The sequence below is a fragment of the Aquarana catesbeiana genome, linkage group LG05, assembly GCF_042186555.1.
Source record: "Aquarana catesbeiana isolate 2022-GZ linkage group LG05, ASM4218655v1, whole genome shotgun sequence".
NCBI classification, from domain to species: Eukaryota; Metazoa; Chordata; class Amphibia; order Anura; family Ranidae; genus Aquarana; species Aquarana catesbeiana.
In genome coordinates, this window is record NC_133328.1 from 523,023,364 (window position 1) to 523,049,259 (window position 25,896).

At 41.1% G+C, this 25,896-nt stretch overlaps 1 protein-coding gene across 2 annotated transcripts in view; it reads right to left on the reverse strand.

The window, feature by feature from the left end:
- GGH (gamma-glutamyl hydrolase) overlaps positions 1–25,896 on the reverse strand; it is a 71,378-nt gene that overhangs the window by 18,026 nt on the left and 27,456 nt on the right. For both annotated transcript variants that reach the window (XM_073631698.1, XM_073631699.1), the window contains exons 2-5: positions 21,151–21,265; positions 17,844–17,894; positions 15,387–15,471; positions 14,592–14,730 (exon numbers count right to left, since the gene is read on the reverse strand). In XM_073631698.1, the coding sequence (XP_073487799.1) occupies positions 14,592–14,730; positions 15,387–15,471; positions 17,844–17,894; positions 21,151–21,265 (390 nt within the window). The remainder of the gene's footprint in view (positions 1–14,591; positions 14,731–15,386; positions 15,472–17,843; positions 17,895–21,150; positions 21,266–25,896) is intronic.

Sequence of the window (25,896 nt, forward strand, 5' to 3'; positions counted from 1 at the left end):
CCCCCCTTTGTCAGCTGACCTAATTACTATATTTGTATTCTTCTATAGGGTCTTCAAACCCTTCTCTAAATCTCTCGTGTCTTTTTTGGTTGCACAGCAAGTCTATCCAGATCTCGCTCTACCAAGGATTTGAAGACACCCACAAAATTTAGGGTTGAAGATAGAATTATTCTTAAGGGAAGTATGTAAATACTCCTCTACATGAGAATTTGTTGGAAAAAAACTTTTAAAATATTTTTCTAATAAAACTTCTGAAAATCAATAAAAACATCAAATTTATTAAAATTCTTATCCAAGACAAATTTGAGATCTAAATCTAAAACCTTTAGTTCATCCTGCGAGAAAGTAGCATCACTGAGATTAAAAATTCCTTCCATTAAGTTTCTCTTTTGCGTTTTCCTTTGCCCTCCTCTGCAGCCTCTTGATCTTTTTTTTCTCCGTTTCCCGGCCATTGGGATGTCGTAGGATACCATGGTCGCCATTCCTCTGATGGATTCTGGTCTTTCCCACGTCCCCGGGGGGTCATAGATTCTCTCCCCCTCATGGGAGGTCCTCCTGACCCTCTCCGCTGAAAATCCCCTCTTTGATTGTTAGGGTAACAACCCCGACCCCTATAGGGTGGGGGTGGTAATTGGAATGATTGGGAGGCTAGGACTGTCCACTGTAGCTACCTCCTCTAAGATCATATCCTCTTTGGTTATGGGATCCCCTATAAGATGAATGGGGATGTTCATACCGATTATAAGTGGCCACATTGTATGTAGGTGTTGGTGGATCATAATATCCACTATTCTGTTGCTTCCCTCTTGCAAAATCTTGATATGAGCCATCATATCAGCGAATAGGAGTTTTAATGGTGTCTGGAACCCGTTCTGGTTCCAAATGAGAGGAACCGGACGCAGTACTGGGTTCTTCTACAACTTCCTGCCATTTATAAACTTTATTGGACTTGTAATCATTGGCATCTCTGATAAATGTTTTTATTTTTTTATTTTGGGTGTCTTTATCCAATTTGTCCACAAACTCTTGGAGTTGTTTGATTTTATCTTTGTATTCACCAGAGGCAATTAAAGGACCTAACTTGGATTTAATACCATTAATGTTGGCTTCAATTAATTTAATTTTCTTCTTTTCCTTTCTAGCTACCAACATTTCCAAGAGTTTCCTTTCAGTAAGATTAAAAAACGAAAACCATTCGTCCTCAAGATCTTTATCTGTAAGCCCATCATTGGGAGCAATGTCCCATCTTAAACGTCTGGGGGTAATTTTATCCTTAAAGTGGTGTTCCGGCCGAAATTATACTTTTTAAATAAAAATACCCCTATAATACACAAGCTTAATGTATTCTAGTAAAGTTAGTCTGTAAACTAAGGTCTGTTTTGTTTAGTTTAGTTTATAGCAGTAGTTATTTTATAAATTTACAGCAGGCCGTGGCCATCTTAAGTGTGGGCATCTGAAGCCAGACTGTATTTCTTCCTGGATCTCATCCTTGCAGATCTCGCACATGCTCAGTGCAGCACAAGCAGTGTAATAGGTTTCAGGTCAGGTTTCCATAGCAACGGCAGTTTCAGAGGAAGTTGCCGCCCCACATGCTCAGTGAAGCACAAGCAATGTAATAGGTTTCAGGTCAGGTTTCCATAGCAACGGCAGTTTCAGAGGAAGTTGCCGCCCCTTCCCAGAAGGCATTGCAAACAGGAAATGATGTGATGGGCTGCGGCCAGGGAGGAGGAAGTGAAAAATGAACACAGCAGATATACAGTAGGTGCTGAGAAAAAAAAATAACAAATATCCAATTTGTTTACAGTGCACAGTTTAGTGAGGGATGCTGAAGAGTTGTAAAAGTGGGTGGAACTCCACTTTAATATATTTTTTCAAAGAAAAAATATCCCACCATGTTCTGACTTGTTTGTCTAAGGCACTTTTTAGCAGTTTAAAATCTTGATTGATACCTTAAAGATAGCAAGGATCTCATCGAATTGATCAGCCCAATGGTAGTAGATGGAGACTGTTTGTTGGCGAGTATTGATGTCAACTCGCTATATACAAACATCCAGCAGAAGCATGCTCTTCAAGCTGTTGAATGGGCTTTGGGAAATACTAATATTAAATACAAGCAGAGAGAATTTCTTATAAAAGCACTTAATATGGCGATGAGTTATAATTTTTTCTGGCACGAAAAAGATTATTACAGACAAGTTAAAGGTGTCACGATGGGGGCCAAGTATGCCCCATCAGTAGCCAACACTTTCATGAGTTTCTGGGAAAGTCAAGCTATATATCAAACGAATATACCGGAGCTTAGACTTTACAAAAGATATATTGATGACATCTTTATAATTTGGGCAGGATCACCAGAATCTTTTTGTGAATTTCTAAAGAAAATTAGTGAAAATCCTTTTGGCATTTCCTTTTCTGAGAGTTTCAGCCATACAGAGATTATTTTTTTAGATCTCACTGTATACAGAGAAGGTGAGAAATTATGCATGCGCACTTTCTTTAAGGACGTGGAGAGGAATGGTTACATTCCGTTGACCAGCTGTCATCATCCGAGGTGGTTGAGGGGTATTCCCAAAAGCCAAATGCTTAGGGTTAGAAGAAACTGCAGCAAAGAAGACGATTATAACTCCCAAGCCAATGTCATTTTGGAACGTTTTCAAGCCAAGGGATATAAATTGGAAGATTTAGAACGAACCAAAAAGGACAGTTGGTGAAATGGATAGGAAGGATTTATTCAAACCTAAAGTTAAAAAAGAACATGACTATGGTATAGCATTCATGACTGGTTTTAATAGACAATATCGTGACTTTAAAAAAATTATCAAAGAACATTGGCCTTTGTTGTTGGAAGATGTCGATTTGAAGAAGAGCCTACCCACGCAGCCTAAATTCATCTACACAAAGCCACCTACGCTTAGATTACAATTGGCACACAATGTTGTGAATCCACCCAGGAAGGTGTGACCTTTTTGGATAGAACTGGATTCTACAGCTGTGGAAGATGTATGATATGTAGGACTTCCAAATTTTGCAAGAAAAAAAATCACTCATTTTAGGTCGTTGTCTGAAGGAAGATCCTTTGAAATAAAAAAATGTATTACATGTAGTACTACACATGTCACTTACCTACTGTCTTGTCCGTGCAACCTACAGTATGTGGGGAGGACCACCAGACAGTTAGGAGTTAGACTTAGGGAGCATGTTAACAGAATAAAGAAAGGATATAAACACCATGGTCTCTCGAACTATTTCAGGTTATTCCATAATAGGGGCCCCAGTCTATTAACCTTTTGTGGAATCGATAGGGTTGAGGATCATTGGCGAGGCTCTGATCTCAAGAGAGCCATTACCCAGAACAAAACTCAATGGATCCATAGGCTTCGCACTTTATATCCCTATGGACTTAACATTGAGCTAGATCTTAATTGTTTTCCATCTAACTGGTAATACCCAATTCTTCTATGGTTCCTTACTAAAAGTTTTTATATTTTATATTCTATTGTTGGTTGGGGCTTTTTCTAGATTAGGAGCCAGAAGGGAGTAAGTTATACTTATCCCCTTTGAATTTTCATTTTATGACATTTTCATTTTTATTATTATTTTCATTTTTTATTTTATTTATTTATCTTTTGTTCCTATTTTTTCCATATTTCGTTCATTTATCTATAATATTTGCATTTGTCTTCCTCCCATATGTGTATTTTATATTGGATTTCTATTAGGCAAATTATGCTAATGATTTGAGACCTATTGTTTTATTTATGTATTTTAAGTGTTTTTCGTATACAACTTGAATGTTGTGTTTATTTTTAACAATAACGTTTTTTGGAGTTGCAACAGGATATGATGAATCAGGACAAAGTGAATGGCACACACCCACTAGCCTTGATTGGCTGTCACCTTTTTTACTCCTTTTTGGGAGGAGTCTTTCATACCATATATATCTCAACATCCGTGGGCTGGATGTTATGTCTTTGATGACGCCCTGGAGGAGGGGCGAAACGCGTCGACGCAACATCCGGCTCACGTCCAACCAGTGACGCTTCTTCCTGTTCCCGTGGAACGCACACTTACAGCGGCGATCGCAGAAGTTATTCTGATATGCCTGATTGCAACCATGTATCTTGTGAGTAGCGCTGTGATGCGCAAGTGATCTCTTTCTCCACAATATTTCACTATATTGTTTTTCCTTTTTTTTGAGTTTGATTCGAAGGTCCACGCCTCCAAGCCTTATCCCACTTACCATGATTTTAAGCCATCCATATTGCATTACAGCAGTCATCTAACTGCAGTACTTCAGGTGACTGACTGTCAGCAAAGGTTGAAGAGATGCTATTTTTTAGTGGGGCCACTACCAAGAGTCTTGTACAATAGTTCAGCTTATGGCACCTTTCTGGGACTAATCACGGTTATTGTATTATCAATGTATATTTCTTCAGCACACAATTTATTTATTGTTTGTACACATCCAGAATCAATCACTGTCACTTTATCAGTAATTGTCTTTTGGCAGCACATATTTTATATATTAATTTTTTTATATTTAGCACTTTATTCATAGAATGTATGGATCCATAATTATAGAATCATTGCACAGTGCACTTTTTATATAGTATCACATTTATGGTTGTAAGATTTATTTTGCCAGCGCTGTATGCGTTTGTTTTATATGACTCTATTCATTACTTGGGAGTGGACACCACCTCTGACCCTTCTAATTTGTACTTGGTAAATTTCGCCCCTCTGCTTGTCCGCCTTAAAGCGGATCTACTCCACTGGCATTCACTCACACTGACATGGTTTGGCCGCTGCAATTCCCTCAAGATGACCATGCTGCCCAGGGTGTCTTATCTGCTGCAAGCACTTACCATTCGCCTCCCTCCTGTGTTCTTTAAGCGTGTGAATGCTCGCTATGTTTCAGGACTTTGGTCCCATCGTCAGCCCTGCATTAAGATGTGACTTCTTCATCTTGCTAAACACAGGGGAGGGGTGGGCCTCCCAGATGTAAAATTCAAGGCTGGTGGCTTGGTATTGTCACGCAGAGGCGAAACACTGGGTGGCCATGGAGGTTGAAGACTCCAAAGACACGGCCAAGAGCTGGGCGTGGATCACTTCACCTTTACCGAAGGCTCTGTAAAATTTCCTTTCTATGTCTCTTGCTTTACCTTCTTTTGTACTCTGGGGGACGCCTGATCCTCGAACCCCCTTCTCTTCTGGCAATTACCCTTTCCACGTATATCTTTGGCTCGGTCATGGGCTATATCATATGGACAAGGAGCGATCCCTGCTTGCATCACACTCCCCTCATGGTCTCATTCCCAGGCTAAGTGGGCCATCGTTTTGCCATGTCTCCCCATATACAGCTGCCTTTGACGCGGTTGACCACCCCCTCCTCCTCAAAAAAACTTCACTCCCTCGGTCTCCGTGACTGTGCTCTTCAGTGGCTCTCATCCTACCTATTCCAACGCACCTTCAGTGTCACTTACAATTCTACTTCCTCCACTCCCCTTCCCTTCCCTGTCGGGGTCCCCCAAGGTTCTATTCTTGGACCTCTTATTTTCAATCTACACCTCTTCCCTGGGTCAGCTGATAGCCTCTCACGGCTTTCAATATCTTTTCTACACTGACGACACACAAATCTATCTCTCCACCCCTCAACTCACTCCATCAGTCTCCTCACGCATCACTAACTTACTAATCGACATATCTGTATGGATGTCACACCACTTCCTTAAACTCAACTTGTCTAAAACCGAGCTTATAATATTTCCTCCCTCACGTGCCTCTTCCCCTGACTTGTCTGTCAAGAGCAATGGCACAACCATCCACCCGTCCCCACATGTCAGGGTACTAGGTGTTATCCTGAATTCTGAACTCTCATTTCAGCCCCACATCCAATCACTTTCCAAATCTTGCCGCCTCAACCTCCGCAACATCTCTAAACTACGTCCCTTTCTAACCAACGAAACCACAAAGCTCCTGATTCACTCCCTGGTTATCTCTCGCCTCGACTACTGCAACTCCCTCCTCATTGGCTTACCTTTAAATAGACTATCCCCCCTTCAGTCCATCATGAATGCTGCTGCCAGACTCATCCATCTTACAAATCGCTCAGTGTCTTCTACCCCCCTCTGCCAATCCCTCCATTGGCTGCCACTCGCCCAACGAATTAAATTCAAAATACTAACAATAAGTTACAAAGCCATCCACAACTCTGCCCCCAGCTACATCACTAGCCTAGTCTCAAAGTACCAACCTAATCGCCCTCCCCGTTCCTCCCAGGACCTCCTGCTCTCTAGCTCCCTCATCACCTCCTCCCATATCCGCCTCCAGGACTTCTCCCGAGCCTCACCCATCCTCTGGAATTCCCTACCCCAATCTGTCAGACTGTCTCCAAATTTATCCACATTTAGGCAATCCCTGAAAACTTTCCTCTTCAGAGAAGCCTATCCTGCCTCCATCTAACAACTGCACTATTTTCTCCATTAGCTCATCCCCCACAGCTATTACCCTTTTGTATAACTTGACCCTCCCTCCTAGATTATAAGCTCTAACGAGCAGGGCCCTTGGATTCCTCCTGTATTGAATTGTATTGTACTTGTACTGTCCTCCCTAATGTTGTAAAGCGCTCCGTAAACTGTTGGCGCTATATAAATCCTGTATTATAATAATAATAATAATAATAATAATAATAATAATAATATAGTTACATAGTAGGCGAGATCAAAAAAAGACCCAAGTCCAACCTACTGTATGTGTGTGATTATATGTCAGTGTTACATTGTATATCCCTGTATTTTGCGGTCGTTCAGGTGCTTATATAATAGTTTCTTGAAAAACTATCAATGCCCCCCGCTGAGACCACCGCCTTTTGAAGAGAATTCCACATCCTTGCCGCTCTTACAGTAAAGAACTCTCTACGTAATTTAAGCTTAAACCTCTTTTCTTCTAATTTTAATGAGCGGCCACGAGTCTTGTTAAACTCCCTTCTGCGAAAAAGTTTTATCCCTATTGTGGGGTCACCAGTACGGTATTTGTATATTGAAATCATATCTCCTCTCAAGCGTCTCTTCTCCAGAGAGAATAAGTTAAGTGCTCGCAACCTTTCCTCATAACTAATATCCTACAGACCCTTTATTAGCTTTGTTGCCCTTCTTTGTACTCGCTCCATTTCCAGTACATCCTTCCTGAGGACTGGTGCCCAGAACTGGACAGCATACTCTAGGTGCGGCCGGACCAGAGTCTTGTAGAGCGGGAGAATTATCGTTTTATCTCTGGAATTAATCTCCTTTTTAATGCATGCCAATATTCTGTTTGCTTTGTTATCAGCAGCTTGGCATTGCATGCCATTGCTGAGCCTATCATCTACTAGGACCCCCCTTTTCCATCCTAGATTCCCCCAGAGGTTCTCCCCCCAAGTGTATAGATTGCATTCATATTTTTGCCACCCAAATGCATTATTTTACATTTTTCTACATTGAACCTCATTTGCCATGTAGTTGCCCACCCCATTAATTTGTTCAGATCTTTTTGCAAGGTTTCCACATCCTGTGAAGAAGTTATTGCCCTGCTTAGCTTAGTATTGTCCGCAAATACAGAGATTGAACTGTTTACCCCATCCTCCAGGTTGTTTATGAACAAAATTAAACAGGATTGGCCCCAGCACAGAACCCTGGGGGACCCCACTACCCACCCCTGACCATTCCTAATACTCCCCATTTATCACCACCCTCTGAACTCACCCTTGTAGCCAGTTTTCAATCCATGTACTCACCCTATGGTCCATGCCAACAGACCTTATTTTGTACAGTAAACATTTATGGGGAACGGTGTCAAATGCTTTTGCAAAATCCAGATACACCACGTCTGGACTCCTTCCTTTATCTAGATGGCAACTCACCTCCTCATAGAAGGTTAATAGATTGGTTTGGCAAGAACAATTCTTCATGAATCCATGCCGATTACTGCTAATGATACCGTTCTCATTACTAAAAATCTTGTATATAGTCCCTTATTATCCCCTCCAAGAGTTTACATACTACTGATGTTAGGCTAAATGGTCTGTAATTCCCAGGGATGTATTTTGGGCCCTTTTTAAATATTAGTGCTACATTGGCTTTTCTCCAATCAGCTGGTACCATTCTAGTCAGTAGACGGTCAGTAAAAATTAGGAACAATGGTCTGGCAGTTACTTGACTGAGCTCCCTAAGTACCCTCGGGTGCAAGCCATCTGGTCCCGGTGATTTATTAATGTTACGTTTCCCAAGTCTAATTTTAATTCTGTCCACTGTTAACCATGGAGGTGCTTCCTGTAATGGGTCATGAGGATAAACACTGCAGTTTTGGTTACTGAAGCCCCTCCATACCCTTGTGAAGACTGAGGAGAAGAATTCAATACCTTTGCCATCTCCCCATCCTTTGTAACCAGATGTCCTTCCTCATTCTTTATGGGGGCCAATATGGTCTGTCCTCCTTTTTTACGGTTTACATACTTAAAGAATTTCTTAGGATTTTTTTTGCTCTCCTCCGCTATGTGTCTTTCATGTTCTATCTTAGCTGTCCTTATTGCACCCTTACATTTCTTGTTTCATTCTTTATAAAGTCTGAATGCTGATGGTGATCCCTCAACCATGTATTTTTTGAAGGCCTTCTCCTTTGCTTTTATATGCATTTTTACATTGGAGTTAAGCCATCCAGGACTTTTGTTCGCTCTTTTAAATTTATTACCCAATGGGATGCATTGGCTAATGCCCTTATTTAATATGCTCTTAAAGCAAACCCATCTCTCCTGCGTGTTCTTTGTTCCTAAGATTTTATCCCAATTTATGCCTTCTAGCAAGGTTTGTAGTTTAGGGAAGTTGGCTCTTTTGAAATTCAGTGTCTTTGTATTCCCATTATGTTTCCTATTTGTGTGATTTATACTGAAGCCAATTGACCTTTAATCGCCGTTACCTAAATTGCCCCGTATTTCCACATCCGTGATCAGGTCTGTATTGTAGGTAGTCAGTAGATCCAGTAATGCTTTAGTTCTAGTTGGTGCGTCTACCATCTGACCCATAAAATTGTCCTGCAAGACATTTAGGAACTGGCGATCCTTAGATGAATGCGTGGTTCCCTCCGCCCAGTCTGTCTGGATAACTAAAATCCCCCATTATGATAACACTTCCCATCCTTGCTGCTAATCCAAATTGTGATAGATCTGTCTCCCCTTCCTCCCTCAAGTTAGGGTGCCTATAGCATACTCCCAGTATTATTTTCCCCTTAGCTTCATCCCTTTGGAGCTCTACCTATAAGGATTCCACCTCCTCCCTAGCTCCCTTAGTGATGTAATCTCTCACATTCACTTGTACATTATTCTTGATATATAGGCATACCCCCCTCCCCCTTTTTTACCCTCTCTATCCTTGCGATAAAGGGTATACCCTTGAATGGTTGCCAGCCAATCATGAGAACTGTTGAACCAAGTCTCTGAAATTCCCACAAAATCCAAATCCTCCTCGTACAACAGTATCTCTAGTTCACCCATCTTATCCGCCAGGCTCCTGGCATTGGTGAACATGCCACGTAGTTTAGACCAGTCGCATATTATCCTCTTATTGGGTGTTCCGAGATTGTTAAAGTTCTATTTAATTTATTTCACATTATTTTAGTATGTTGATTTGCTATTAATGATTCTAGGTCTTGGGTCTCCCATGTAGTTACCTGTTGGTATTCTCAGCTCTGCACATGGATAATTACTTTCAAAACCATAATGTCTTCTCCTGACTAACCGTAAGGTGCAGAGCGGGGTTTGTTGTTATATAACTGACTGTGTGACCCCCTTTTTTGCCACTATTCTGTTATCGGTTACTAGTGCATACCTTGACTGTTTAATGCAGATTTCTTTGAAAAATAAAAGAATTACAGAAAAAAAAAAAAAGTAATGAATGCCACTGCAGCACACCAGTTGACATTCCATGCACTACCTGAATGGACCCTAAACTGTTTGACTCCCCCTCACTTTCTGTCTGGGTGACAATGATTTCCAGGACAGAGTACATTTCTTTAATGGGGACACAGGCAGCAATAAAAATGACATTGGGTTCAAAACCATCACCATTCTACTTAAAAGAAGAGAAACTAAAAAACACACATTTTGGCTATGGATACACTTGAAACCCAAAATCTATGAAATGATGAGGGTTCCAGCTCCCACTTGCTCCTGACACACTGTGGCACAGGAAGGGAGATCACCTCTCCTCCTCCCTCTCTGCAATCATCTGGGACATGTCACATGTCCCAGATGATTGCCCGGCCAGTCGCGGCGCGCGCATGCGCAGTGGGTGCCCAACTGTGAAGCCACAGCTGGGTGCCCACAGTTACAATGCCGGCGCCGCAGAGAGGAGGTGGAGACGAGTGGGGCTTCGTTCCCCCCACATCACTGGACTCTGGGACAGGTAAGTGTCCTATTAAAAGTCAGCAGCTGCAGTAGTTGTAGCTGCTAACTTTTCATTTTTTTTTTTTTTTTTTTTTTTTTAGCAGAACTCCGCTTTAAATCAGCGGCATGTAAAATCCAAATGCTAGCTCTGCATATAGCAAATGCTTTCTGGTTGTAGTTTTTGTAAAAAAAGTAATGTGACATGGCAGATTACGAAAGAGGTGGAATCTATACAAAAGGGGGTCACCATGGTTGTCATGGTCATTAATTAAAACCATGTAAACCAAGGTGAAAAAAAAAAAAAAAAAAACAACAAATAAGTAAATAATGATACTGTTTTGTGCAGAGCTTACAAACAATTGCAAATTATATAAACATTAATGAGTACAGACATCATATAAAAAGGTGCAAATCAAATTGCTACCAAAAGTATAATGTGAAAAAGTCCATACAATATACGAAATTCCCCTAAACATGTGTATAAACAGTCCACCACGAGTGCATATATCCGTAATTGTTCTGAAGTTAAGCGTGATAAAAAAAAAAAAATTCTCTGTTAGCCAAGAAAACAGGAAACAATTCACCAAAACACCACACTGCATGTAGAACTATGTTACCAGATAATAAGACCACCAATAAAGGTTGGTCAAACACGCTCTTAACCACTTAAGCCCCAGACCATTTGGCTGGCCAAAGACAAGGGCACTTTTTGCGATTCGGCACTGCATCGATTTAACTGAGAATTACGCAGTTGTGTGACGTGGCTCCCAAACAAAATCAACGCCCTTTTTTCCCCACAAATAGAGCTTTCTTTTGGTGGTATTTGATCACCTCTGCGGCTTTTATTTTTTGCGCTATAAAACAAAAAAGAGCGCCAATTTTGAAAAAAATGCATTATTTTTTTACTTTTTGCTATAATAAATATCCCCAAAAAATATATATATAAAAAAAAAAAAACATTTTTTTCCCTCAGTTTAGGCCAATATGCATTCTTCTACATATTTTTGTTAAAAAAAAAAAAAAAAAAAAATGCAATAATCGTATATCGATTGGTTTGCGCAAAAGTTATAGCGTCTACAAAATAGGGGATAGTTTTATGGCATTTTTATTTTTTTATTTTTTTACTAGTAAATGGTGGCAATCAGCGATTTTTATCGTTACTGCGACATTATGGCGGACATGTCGGACAATTTTGACACATTTTTGGGACCATTGGCATTAATACAGCGATCAGTGCGATTAAAAATACATTGATTACTGTAAAAATGTCACTGGCAGTGAAGGGGTTAACACTAGGGGGCAGTGAAGGGGTTAATTGGTGTCCTAGTTTGTGTTTTAACTGAAGGGGGATGTGGACTGCGCAGGGAATACTTTGTATGAACAGACGATCTGTCAGTTCTCCCCTCAGTGAACCGGAAACTGTGTGTTTACACACACAGTTCCCGGTTCTCCGGGTGCCCCGAGCGATCGCGGGAGCCCGGCGGTGATCGAGACCGCCGGCCACCCGCATCGGCTCGGGGGGTGGGCGCGCGCCCCCTAGTGGCCACAGGGCAAAGCGACGTTACATAACGTCGTTTCATCCAGCCGTGCCATTCTGCCACAGTACAACTGCAGTGGCTGGTCGGCATGTGGTTAATATCGTCAGTGCCAGGACATCCCAGGGTCTCCAAAGGAACTCCCACCTACACCTTGTTCAGTAGACGTCCACAAAATTCAAAGATGGATAGAGAAATAGTGTAGTAAATGGTCTTCCAATTTTATTTAAAATGATTAAAAATACTCAGAGTAAAAGCACAAAGCTAGCATGATCACAATCCACTGTAATAAAAGCATCAAATTCTCTCCTTGTGCTGCGAAACAGCTCACTTCCCCTGATGACATCTGCTGTAAAGAAACAAGTCCGATGGAGTCAACAGAGATCACACAAGCCGGGACCCGAAAGTGGGCTGTTTCGCAGCACGAGTTCCTGTTGCAGCATGAGTTCCATTGGAGACCCTAGGATGTCCTAGCGCTGACAATATTAAGAGCGTATTTGTTGGGAATTCTATGTGTCTGCATGAATAATTTCTGTTACAAATCCAGTATACAACCTATGTAATTGTAAAGTGGCATTAAAACTTTGAAAAAAAAAAAAAAATCAATAAAAAAAAAAAACTATAACAATAAAGAGCGTGTTTGACCAACCTTTATTGGTCCTCTTATTATCTGGTAACGTGGATCTACAGGCACTGTGGTGGAGGAAATATTTGAAAGGATTTATCACGCTTAACTTCAGAACCATTATGGATACAGCGAGGGTAAAAAAAAAAGTATTTGATCCCCTGCTGATTTTGTATGTTTGCCCACTGACAAAGAAATGATCAGTCTATAGCTTTGATGGTAGGTTTATTTTAACAGTGAGAGACAGAATGGCATAAAAAATATCCAAAAAACCGCATTTTAAAAAAGTTATAAATTGATTTTCATTTTAATGAGTGAAATAATTATTTGATCCCCTATCAATCAGCAAGATTTCTGACTCCCAGGTGTCTTTACAGGTAGCTTGCTGAGATTAGGAGCACTCTTAAAAGGGGTGCTCTTAATCTCAGTTTGTTGCCCGTATAGAAGACACCTGTCCACAGAAGCAAATCAGATTCCAATCTCTCCACCACTGCCAAGATCAAAGAGCTGTCCAAGGATGTCAGAGACAAGATTATAGACCTACACAAGGCTGGAATGGGCTACAAGATGCAAGATCTCACCTCGTAGAGTTACAATGATCATGAGAATGGTGAGGAATTAGTCCAGAACTACACAGGAGAGTCTTGTCAATGATCTCAAGGCAGCTGGGACCATAGTCACCAAGAAAACAATTGGTAACACACTACGCTGTGAAGAACTGAAATCCTGCAGCGCCCACAAGGTCCCCCTGCTCAAGAAAGCACACGTACAGGCCAATCTGAAGTTTGCTAATGAACATATGAATGATTCAGAGGAGAACTGGGTGGAAGTGTTGTGGTCAGATGAGACCATGGGAGGTGGAAATATTATGCTTTGGGGGTGTTTTTCTGCTAAGGGGACAGGACAACTTCAACCTGCATCAAAATGGATGATGGACGGGGTCATGCACCGTCAAATCTTGGGTGAGAACCTCCTTCCCTCAGCCAGGGCATTGAAAATGGGTCGTGGATGAGTATTCTAGCATAACAATGATGTGAAACACACGGCCAAGGCAACAAAGGAGTGGCTCAAGAAGAAGCACATTAAAAAGGTCCTGGAGTGGCCTAGCCAGTCTCCAGACCTTAATTCCATAGAAAATATGTGGAGGGAGCTGAAGATTCAAGTTACCAAACGTCAGCCTCGAAACCTTAATGACTTGGAGAGGATCTGCAAAAAGTGGGACAAAATCCTTCCCGAGATGTGTGCAAATCTGGTGGCCAACTACAAGAAACGTCTGACCTCTGTGATTGCAAACAAGGGTTTTGCCACCAAGTACTAAGTCATGAATTGCGAAGGGGTCAAACACTTATTTCACTCATTAAAATGCAAATCAATTTATAATTTTTTTAAAATGCGTTTTTCTGGATTTTTTCGTTGTCATTCTTTCTCTCACTGTTAAAATAAATCTACCATTAAAATTATAGACTGATCATTTATTTGTCAGTGGGCAAACATACAAAATCATCAGGACATCAAATTTGTTTTCCCCCACTGTATATGCACTCGTTGTGGTAGACAGTTTATACACATTTTTAGGGGAATTTCTTAAAATGGATGGACTTTTTCACATTATATGTTTTGGTTGCAATTTGATTTGATGTCTGCAGTCAATGTTTATAGGCGCTGCACAAAATCATATCATTTATATTTTGGGTTAGTATCAAGACACTTGGTGTTAGCTGCTATATTTTCACATACATTTACACCTAAGCGCTTGAACCCAGAAGTCGAGCGGTTGGATGGAGCCACTCAGTCCTAACCTTCCATTTAACACTCAGGCTCAGGGGTTCTGCATGGAATGACTTGTGCGTGCAGATTTACATAGCGGAATCCACTCAATAGCAGTGTATACAGGTAAAGTAACACATTTTGTAAAGGACAAATTAACTTTAACCTGAAAACGAATCCTTTTTTCCTAAATATAGTTTTCTTTTAGGTTGCTCAAATTAGTAGAGGTTCACTTCTATAAAGAACTTACTTTCAGTGAAGTTTAGAGGCAATAAAACGCCATCTGTATGAGTTGTTGTTAAGAGGAGTTCCCCACTTGTTAGAACTGTCATTTGTTCAAATCCTAAACACGTTCCCCAAAAGGGAAAATAGTCACCTTGATCATTTGCCTGTAGGAGAGAAAATAATGAGAATGTATTTACTAGTTTGGAGCATGAAATGTGGGTGTGCAAGCCAATTTTTGGAGGTCACTTAAAATGTCTGTCTTTCTACAAGAAAACCAAAAACAAAACAACTCTGTGCCAAAAAAAACGTATATGTAAATAAAATATTGTTTATGTGTACCCAGTCAGATAAGTCCAGGAGGTGGCATGCACCTTATTGGAATTAACCCCTAGTATGCCTGCACATATTTCAATGTAGTTGAATTCCTGGAGTTCTGCTTTAAAGGGATTGTAAAGCTTGCATTTTTTTTTTTATTAAACAATCAGACATGTTATACTTACTCTTACTAACTCTTCTGGAGTTGCCCACAGGCACTCCTCTTTTTCACTGAGTACCTGCTCAGAAAGCCTCTATGGGGGCACTCATGTGGGTATGCCCCTAAGCCCCGCTGCTTACGTCTATAGACCTAAACGGCAAGGATCAGCCCCGCCCCCTGCCATAAGATTTGATTGACAGCAGCTATGAATCTACCCAGTGAGGGGTAGTTCAGGTAAGAATAAGGAGGGCTCGAAATGCTATCTGACTTCTCTAAAGAGATAATAAATGGTTGAAATTTAGATGTTCATATTTAGGGTAAAAAAATTATATTTAAATGAGTTACCTCAATGGCCAGGTCATAAAATATCTTGGACACTCTTGCATATTCTGAAGTTTCAAGGTCAACTCCACCACCTGGCAGAAGAACCCTAGGAAACAAAAAGGAAAAAAAAAAAAGTGGTAAACTAAAGTCCTGTGATCTTGTTTAACGTAACTCGACTAGCACCAAATGCATGTCAGCTTACTGCCATTTCAGAAAGAGAGTCTACTAATATAGGATTTTTGTACTCTCCTTAAAATTATTTTCTTGGAATCCATTGAAGGACATAGGAAGTTCACCCTTTGGGTTATTCTGCTAATTACAGGAGCACTGGACACTGGCAAACAAACCAATTGTAGTCAAACCCAAGACAACACCTCCCACTACCAGCATGCTTCACCATTGTAGTAAAGCAGTACTGAGAGCACAAATTAAAAAAAAAAAAAAAAAAAAGAGGAGGACCTGTGTCCCTCAGTAGGCTTTTACAATGAGTACAAAAACTCTATTTTTCACCTTTGAGACCTCAAAAAGCAGTCCAGGGGTGGGCAGCACATGCAATCGCTATCAGGTCAAATTAAAAAAAAAAAAAAAAAAAAAAACCCACATACGAGGGTCAGTCTATTCTCAAGGGCCACTTGAAGATGCTTAATGCCAGGAAAATCAAGTACACTCGCAACCAGTGAAGTAGGTCTTGACAAGAAAGAAGAAACTGATCCAGCCAGAGCTTGGAAAACTGTTACCTCAACCAGCAAAAAGGTGAAATAAGAAACTGAAAACACCCTACAGTGTCCATCTGGGATGATTCAAAGAGTCAGTAGCCGATAGGTAGAGACTCACAGCCTGATCCATAGTCAAACAGAAAAAAGCTCATCTCAGAGAGTCACAAAGAACGGTGTCCTGATTGGCAAGATATGAAACTGTCCTATGACAGTTGGCATCATTGGTATCAATGGGAGAAATAGTGTCCCGTTGTTGGTGTCAGAGGGAGAAAGCGTGCTGAAAAATGGCAAGCAAAGGGCCACAGTTTGGAGACCACTGTCCTAAGTGCTGGCAAACAGCTGAGGCATGCATTTATTTATTTTTTGTCCAATTCTCCTACATGAGGCACTATAACCTGATGGCGAAGACTTTCTATGTCCCTCAACGGATGAGAGAGAACATTTGTTTTGTTTCAGGTATATCAGGTTTATATATTGCCATCTCCATTCCTACTGGGGAGACTCTTAAACTTCCTGCCACAGTGACAATGGTCAACTAGGACAGGATGCGAGAAGAACCCTTAAAACAGCAAAAACAGTTCCTTCAACTATCCAAAAAAAAAAAAAAAATACATTACTATTTTTTCTATACATCTTGATATTAAAGTGGAGTTCCACCCACTTTTACAACTCTTCAGCATCTTTCACTAAACTGTGCACTGTAAACAAATTGGATATTTTTTTATTTTTTTTCTCAGCATCTACTGTATATCTGCTGTATTCATTTTTCACTTCCTCCTCCCTGGCCGCGGCCCATCGCATCATTTCCTGTTTGCAATGCCTTCTGGGAAGGGGCAGCAACTTCCTCTGAAACTGCCGTTGCTATGAAAACCTGACCTGAAACCTATTACACTGCTTGTGCTGCACTGAGCATGTGCGAGATCTACAAGGAGGAGATCCAGGAAGAAATACAGTCTGGCTTCAAATGCCCACACTTAAGATGGCCACGGCCTGCTGTAAGTTTATAAAATAACAAACTACTACTATAAACTAACAAAACAGACCTTACTTTACAGACTAACTTTACTAGAATACATTAAGCTTGTGTATTATAGGGGTATTTTTATTTTAAAAGTATAATTTCGGCCGGAACACCACTTTAAGATTTTTGCACGGTTTAGGAGGTATTTACTATACGCTTGCGCCAAAGTCAGCGTATATGCACTAAAGAAAGGGCATGATCGTGCAATTTCTATAGGGCCCGTTCAACGACTGTCGGCTCAGGAGTGATGTCATGTGACTCAGGCCAGTCACAGAGCCGGAGTCCAGGGCCCCGAAAGGAAGAGGGGTGAAGATGGATGCGGCCACCAGCGGGGGCTTAGTTTGCAGGTAAGTGCAACATAATGGGCTGGCCCATTATGCTTTTACTTTGCAGGGGAATAAAGATGAAGTAAAACCCATCAGGGTTTAGTAGTCAGGTGAAGGCAGCAAGATGTATTCTACAAGCCATCCCCAGATCGATCTGTCTGCAATGGTTGGTTCTTGATTTGGACCTGCTCATCAGTGATACATTTACAAAAAGGAGAAATGAACAGGTTCTTTTCTTTTTAGATCTTACACAACTAAACCACTGTTTTAGCAATAGAGTTTTTTTTTTTTTTTTCTCTAGGTAGGGTTGGTGGATTTATAAAACTGCACTGCAGTTATTGTTATATGGACAGTTTCATTGGAAACAGAGCTGAGTATGGAGTGCTTCTTGAAGCGGAAGTAGCCGAAGACATACCCATTTATTGCATTGAAGATCTTCACATATTCTTCTTTAGGCAAATTGATTCTAGAAAGCAAATATATATTTGTTAATATCAGACACACAACAGGTATTTGCCAATTTGAAATGTGTGCCTACACTAAAGGATGTTGTATGTAAAGGCATTAACCCCAATTAGCCATAACATTAAGATCACTGACAGGTAAAGTGAAGAACATTGATTATCTTGTTATAATGGCATCTGAAAGTCAGTGGGATATATTAGGCAGCAAGTAAATATGTTGTCCATGAAGTTAATGTGTTAAAAGCAGAAACATCGGAATTGCAGTTTGTTGTGTATCGGGCTATGTAGCCACAGACAGGTCAGGGTGCCAATGCTGACCCGTGTCCAAAGCCTAAAGCGCCTACAATGGGCACATGAGCATCAGAACTGGATCATGGAGCAATAGAAGAAGGTGGCCTGGTTTGGAGGATCACGTTTTCTTTTACATGATATGGATGGCCTAGTGCGTGTGCATTCCTTTCCTGGGGGGAGAGATGGCATCAGGATACAGTACGGGAAGAAGGCAAGTTAGAAGAGCCAGTGTAATGCTTTGGGCAATGTTCTGCTGAGAAACCTTGGTCCTGCAGTTCATGTGGGTATTACTTTGACACATACCACCTACCTAAACATTGTTGTTGCCCAAGTGCAACCCTTCACGGAAACTGTATTCCCTGATGGCAGTGGTCCCTTTAGCTGGATAATGCACCCTGCCACAATGCAAAAATGGTTCAAGAATGGTTTGAGGAACATTATTTTAAGGTGTTGAGCTGACCTCCAAATCTCATTCCAATCAAGGATCTGTGAGATGTGCTGGAAAAACAAGTCCAATCCATGGAGATCCCACCTCGCAGCTTGCAGGATGTAAAGGATCTGCTACTGACCGCTTGATGTCAGATACCACAGCATACCTTCAGAGGTCCAGTGATATCCATATTGTGATGGGTCAGGGCTGTTTTGGGGGCCAAAAGGTGAACCTACTCAATATTAGGTGGGTGATCATAATGTTATGGCTGATAGGTGTATATCACAATTAAGATACATTACTGAGATGTTTTTGAAGTTCTATGCAATATGATCAAATGACATAAGAGATCAACAGGTAGTATATAGTGGTTTGTAGAACTGGACTATGTTTAATATGGTCAGGACTAAACAATAAGATAAATATTACCAGGAAGCAGGAGGACCTTTATGGCTCTTTAGGCCTCATGCACACTGCTGCTCCTAAACTAAATGTTTAGGAGCTTTTGGCTTTTTTTTGCCAAAACCTCTGAACGCAACTCAATAAAAGCCTATGTGTCCATGCACACATAGGCTTTTACCAAAGTTTAAGAAAGGCAGAGTTTGGAGGCAGTCAAAGCTCCTATCCTGAACACAGAAGAATCGCTTTCAGGAGGAGCTTTTGGGCATAATCATCTAAACACTAGGCGCGTTTAGCACTTCAGCATTCCTTTCAACAGCCAGAATAAATTCAAATTCTGGCCAATGAAACAAATAAACTCCCAAACTCCAAATGCTGCTAAACTCACTTAAACTGGTATGCAAAAAAATGCAGCCCTACAGCTTCTCCTTGCTTAAAAAAAATAAAAATAAACAAATCATTTTCTGAAAGAGAAAGCAAGTCTGGACATAATAAAAAAAACCCAAAAACAAATGCACTCAGAACATCTTTGTGTACTATGCACATTTCCCACGTTTTGCCTAAAATAGTACTAAAGCCTCAGCTTTTTTAAGGGCCAGGTCACCCTGCCTTGGACAGCTGCAACACTGCTGGCTGCAGTGACTTTGCGGTAGGAGACGGTGCAGTGTGATGTGTGTTTCAGCTCATTACATGGCTCCTTTTGTTTTGTACCAACTTTATATGAATTGCATACTTCATTCATGTCACTGTACAGGATTGCACTACTGTACAGTAACATGCAATCTTTTCCTGTGCGCTGCAAAAAACGCAGCGCAAAAATTTGGTTGTTTTTGTTTTTTTGCTTTTTCTGGAAATTTGGATTTCGGAATTTTCGAATTCCGAATTTCCAAATTTCCAAAATTTCCGAATTTCGAAAATCCGAAAATTCTAAAATTTGAAAAAAAAAAAAAAGAAAGAAAAATCAGTAAAGTTTGAAATAATAACTATTATACGTAATGGAACTTCCTTTCAAATTTGGCTGTTTGTGAATGTAACAAATACAAATTTATCTGAAGTTACGAATTATCCAAAATAAAGAATGCCGCATCTAAACAAACGGAATGGAACAAATTAATAATAATAAAAATGTTTTATTATTATTAGATCGTTACTTTCCATTAGTTTAGATACGGCATTTGTTATTACGGATAATTCGTAACTTCGGATAAATTCGTACTTGTTACGTTCACAAACAAAATTTTAAAGGAAATTCCAATACCTATAAATTTAATATTTATTATAAGTTATTATTTCAGATTTTTGGGTATTCAAATTTTCATTCTTTTGAATGTTCAGATTTTCATTCTTATTTTGGAATTTCCAAAATTCAGAATTCAAAATTTCGAAAATTGAAATAAATTCGGAAATTCACGAATTTGTCAAAATTAGTTAAAAAAATGAATTCGGTACTAAACTAATTGCACACGTCTACTCAGGAGGACTACGTATCTCATCAATCCTAATGTCACCACACATCATGAAATTGTTTTCTATTCTTCTGACTGCCTGAGCATGTCCACTGCAGGCAGTGGCAGCACATAAGTGTGGTTCTAGTGGGGCTCCATATGACCCTGTAAGTCAAGAAGCCACCCTTACAATGGAAATTGGGGCCAGCGATCAGGATACAGGGTGATAAAGGACAAAACAAAATCTAGTGTCTTACTTCTTGTAGTGAGCCGACAATGCCTTTGAAAGTGGGCATGTGTTCCTACTGCACTAAAGAACACCCCCCCTAATGTTATTTATAAAAAAAAAAAAAAAAAAAAAAAAAAAAAGGGTGCTCTATACATAGTGTGGAAGAGAGAACTGGGCAGGGCCGACTTGGGATTTCAGTGTAGGCAAGATGGCAGCATAGCCATCAAGAATTGAAAGTGACCCATCAGCGACAAATATGTAGACTTTACAAGTGGTAAGGGATGGAGCCAAGTACCAACCTTTCATACACCATGTAGCTAAAGTCACCATTTCTATAACACAGCACCTTGGGTTTCAGGTGTGCGATAAGCAAGAGGCAGATATGTGTAGGCACCTATGGTAACCTAAATTTCATCTACAGGGACCCATTATAAGCCAGGGGTTTATTCACCATTAGTCATCACCTTATAGGAATGACTCTGGCTCCAGCTGATTCTAGAGTCTTTATGTAAGAAGCAGCGATGTATGACCTCCCATGTGACATCAGGTTTTCAAAGTGGGTCTCCTGCGCCACTACTCCTGCAATGGAAGAAAGGAAGCAATGTGAGAAAAAGCTAAACCATCCATGCACATTTAAAATTTTCATGTATTCATGCCAGGGTGACCGTGTGCTGAACAATTGTTGGTGGCGCACACAAGGCTTAGCTCGCAAAGCTAACACACCAGGATAAAATATTGAATTTTCATAAAAGTTACAGTCCAACAGGATTTGAAAATTATTCACATGACCAAAATAAAGAGATGCTTATTCCTGTGTTAAAGCTTTGTGAATAGGGCCTATGTGTATACAGCAACTTGGACGCCTTGTGCTTTTCACACACTGTAGTCTCCTCAACTTAGACTAGAGCTGCATGATTCTGGCTAAAATGAGAATCACAATTTTTTTGCTTAGAAGATAGATCACGATTCTCATGGCATAGCATCATCTTTCACATTAAACAAAAAAATTGGGCTAATGTTACTGTTTCGTGTTTTTTTTTTTTCTTTTTATTAATTGAAGTGTATTTTTCCCATAAAATTGCGTTTGAAAGACCACTGTGCAAATACAGTGTGTCATAAAATATTGCAACAATCGCCATTTTATTCCCTAGGGTCTCTGTTATAAAAATATATATAAATGTTTGGGGGTTCCAAGTAATTTTCTAGCAAAAAAAATCTGATTTTAACTGTAAGAAACAAGTGTCAGAAAAAGGTTTAGGCTTTAAAGTGGTGTTCCAAAAAAAAAAAAAAAAAAAAAAAAAAAAACACACATGAATGTTCCTAAAATAAATAAATAAATTAAAAAAAAAAAAAAAAATTTGGAAAAATTTTTTTTTTTTGCTCACCTTTAAATGGCTGTTGCTAGGGGGTCCCTCGTAGTCTGCCTCCTTCAGTGCCTGGGCTGGTGACATCACTTCCCCTCGGCGCAGGAAGGGCTCAGCTCTGCCCCCTCCCTCTTGTCAATCATCTGGGACACATTACAGGTCCCAGATGACTGAGCGGCCAATCGCAGCGCACGCCACTCGCGCATGCGCAGTGGGTGCCTGGCTGTGAAGCCACAGCCGGCACCCACAGTTGCAATGCCGGCGCCGCCGAACGGAGGGGGAGGCGAACGGAGCCTCTATCCCCCGCATCGCTTGACCGTGGAACAGGCAAGTGTCCGATTATTAAAGAGTCAGCAGCTGCAGTATCTTTAGCTGCTGACTTTTAATTTTGCTTTTAAAAATTGGAACTCCTCTTTAAGTGGTTAAACTTCCTGCATATTCACACAGAAGTTTTATCCCTTTGATCTAAGGCAGAAGAGTTACAATGTTGTTAAAAACTTGGCAGACTGCCAGAGTGAGCAGAGAACTCTCTATACTTGTTACATGAAAGAATTGTGAAAAACTGCAATACAGATAGTCAGACGGGTGAATCGTGATTGCGATCTTTTAACGATTAATGCAGCTCTAACTTAGACCATACTAAATAAAACCTCCAGTAACCAAACATATGTGGGCAAAGATGAGGAGAATTTGTTACTCACCATAAAATCTCTTTCTCCAAGTTAACTAACTGACATGGCTGACTAGTCTCGAAAACAGGGTTTATAGTGCCACCTACAGGAGGAGAAATTAGACACCACTTATGGTCAGTCCTGGCTGGTAGAAACCCCCTCTCTGCTACAGGCAAACCAATTAGTGACATAACTGTACAAAACAAACACAATCAAGAGGGTTGGGTATGGTGTTCATCAATGAACTCGGAGATAAGGAATTTTACGGCAAGTAACATAAATCTGGTTTACACTTTAATTTATTGATGGGCTAAGCCGACTATTCTCAACCACAGGTACGTCCCCAAGCAGTGCCAAAAATAGATTGGGAAAACAAGAGCCAAAACAGGCTAACAGGAGCTCAAACATGCAAACATGAGCCCAACCAAAAAATACTCTCCAAAAAGGGAAGAGAAATCTCAAAACAACTGCTTAGGGAAAAACAAAAAACAAAAAAACAAAAAAACTTTGTGGCCAACACAAGCATCCAAAGACATAAGAACATCCATCCTCTAAAATATTAGTGAAGGTATGCACAGACGACCAGGTAGCCACCTTACAAGCTTGAGACAGACGCCTGATGCCAAAAGGCACCAAGAGCCCTGGTGGAATATGCCACAACAGTAAAGGGAGGATCCTAAGCCTTAATGGTATATGACTAAACTACTGTCTGCCGAATCCACAAAGGAATGGTGGCAGAGGAGGCCGCCATACCCTTCTTTGGCCTAACCATTATCAAAAAAAGGAAACTATCTCTGAAAGGACTCTGTAGTCAAGAGATACACCTGGACCATATCTAAGGCGTGCAACGCAACCTCCTTAGAATGTGGGCATATAGAAGGCAGGACAATATCCTCATTCAAATGAGGATCAGACACCACCCAAATAGGGAGACCAATAGGACATGGCCACCAGCTTCAACACCCTGCATACATAAGTGATAGCCACCAAAAAGACAACCTTCTGAGAGAGCGGAATAGCCCTACTATTCGCAAAAGGAAGGCTTCTGAAAGGCCAAGAGATTCAACTGCAAGTCCCAGGGTGGCAGCAGGGAACACACAGGAGGAGCCATATGTCAAACCCTTTGGATGAAAGTATGGATCAAAGAATGCGTGGCCAAGTACAATTAAACAAGATCACCAGGGCTGAAACTTGTCCTTTGATTGTACTTAAGGCCAACTTTTGCTCAACACACCTTGTTGCAGAAAGACCAATATCCGAGCCACATAGAAAGATAGTGGGTGAACTTTTGCAGTCTCACACCACGATATGTAGGCCTTCCAAGTATGATGGAAAATCTTCCTAGGAGGTAGGTTTTCGCACTTTTAGCATGGTAGAGATAACCGATCCCAACAGCCATCAAAAAAGGAAAATTCTTCCCTTAAGAGGCAGCTACCAGGGGGTGTCCGCTACTAGCTGCGCCACGTCTGAGTACCAGGACCATTCTGGAGCCACTAGAATGAGAGTTATTCCTTCAACCTTCTTGTTGAAATGAGATGCCAGAAGGTCCACGTCCAGAGTGCCCCACTGTAGGTAGATCTGACAAAACACATCTGGATGCAGAGATCACTCCCCTTGATGCAATATCTGCCATCTTAGGCAGCCCACGTGCCAATTTTCCATGCCTGGAATGCACACGGCGGATGGAGCCAGAACGTGACATTCAGCTGCCACTCCCTTCATCCTGCTTTGGTGGTTGACAGGAGGCCACTGCAGTGGCATTGTCCGACTGGATCTTCACCAGGCACCCCCAAAAGGAGCCATGTCTACTGTTCCAGGCATAGCCCAATTGCCTGAAGTACATGACCCCAGAACAGGTGGGTATTCTGTCTGGCGTCCCTCGCAATTACCGTCCAACGTAAAAAGGACAGGAGACCGAAGCTACCACATCAGAAATACTCTGGTCTGGTACACTGAAAAAATGACACTTTGCTACAATGTAAAATAGTGAGTGTACAGCTTGTATAACAGTGTAAATTTGCTGTCCCCTCAAAATAACTCAACACACAGCCATTAATGTCTAAACCGTTGGCAACAAAAGTGAGTACAGTGAAAATGTCCAAATTGGGTCCAAAGTGTCAATTTTTGAGTGGCCACCATTATTTTCCAGCACTGCCTTAACTCTCTCTTGGGCATGGAGCTCACCAGAGCTTCACAGGTTGCCACTGGTGTCCTCTTCCACTCCTCCATGATGACATCACAGAGCTGGTGGATGTTAGAGACCTTGCCCTTCTCTACCTTCCGTTTGAGGATGCCCCACAGATGCTCAATAAGGTTTAGGTCTGGAGACATGCTTGGCCAGTCCATCACCTTTACCATCAGCTTCTTTAGCAAGGCAGTGGTCATCTTGGAGGTGTGTTTGGGGTTGTTCTGCTGGAAAACTGCCCTGCAGCCCAGTCTCTGAAGTAAGGGGATCATGCTCTGCTTCAGTATGTCGCAGTACATTTCGGCATTCATGCTTACCTTAATGAACTGCAGCCTCCCAGTGACGGCAGCATTCATGCAGCCCCAGACCATGACACTCCCACCACCATGCTTGACTGTAGGCATGACACACTTGTCTTTGTACTCCTCACCTGGTTGCCGCCACACACGCTTGACACCATCTGAACCAAATAAGTTTATCTTAGTCTCATCTTCTTTGGTCGACCATGGCGAGGCCTGTTCTGAGTGGAACCTGTCCTGTTAAACCACTGTATGGCCTTGGCTACCATGCTGTAGCTCAGTTTCAGGGTCTTGGCGGTCTTAGCCTAGGCCATCTTTATGTAGAGCAACAATTCTTTTTTACAGATCCTCAGACAGTTCTTTGCCATGAGGTGCCATGTTGAACTTCCAGTGACCAGTAGGAGAGAAAGATCGATAACTCCAAATTTGTCACACCTTCTCCCCATTCACACCTGAGACTCTGTAACACTAACGAGTCACGTGACACCGGGGCGGGAAAATGGCTAATAGGGCCCAATGTGGACATTTTCACTTAGGGATGTACTCATTTTTGTTGCAAGCGGTTTAGACATTAATGGCTGTGTGTTGAGTTATTTTGAGGGGACAGCAAATTGACACTGTTATACAAGCTGTACACTCACTACTTTACATTGAAGCAAAGTGTCATTTCTTCAGTGTTGTCACATGAAAA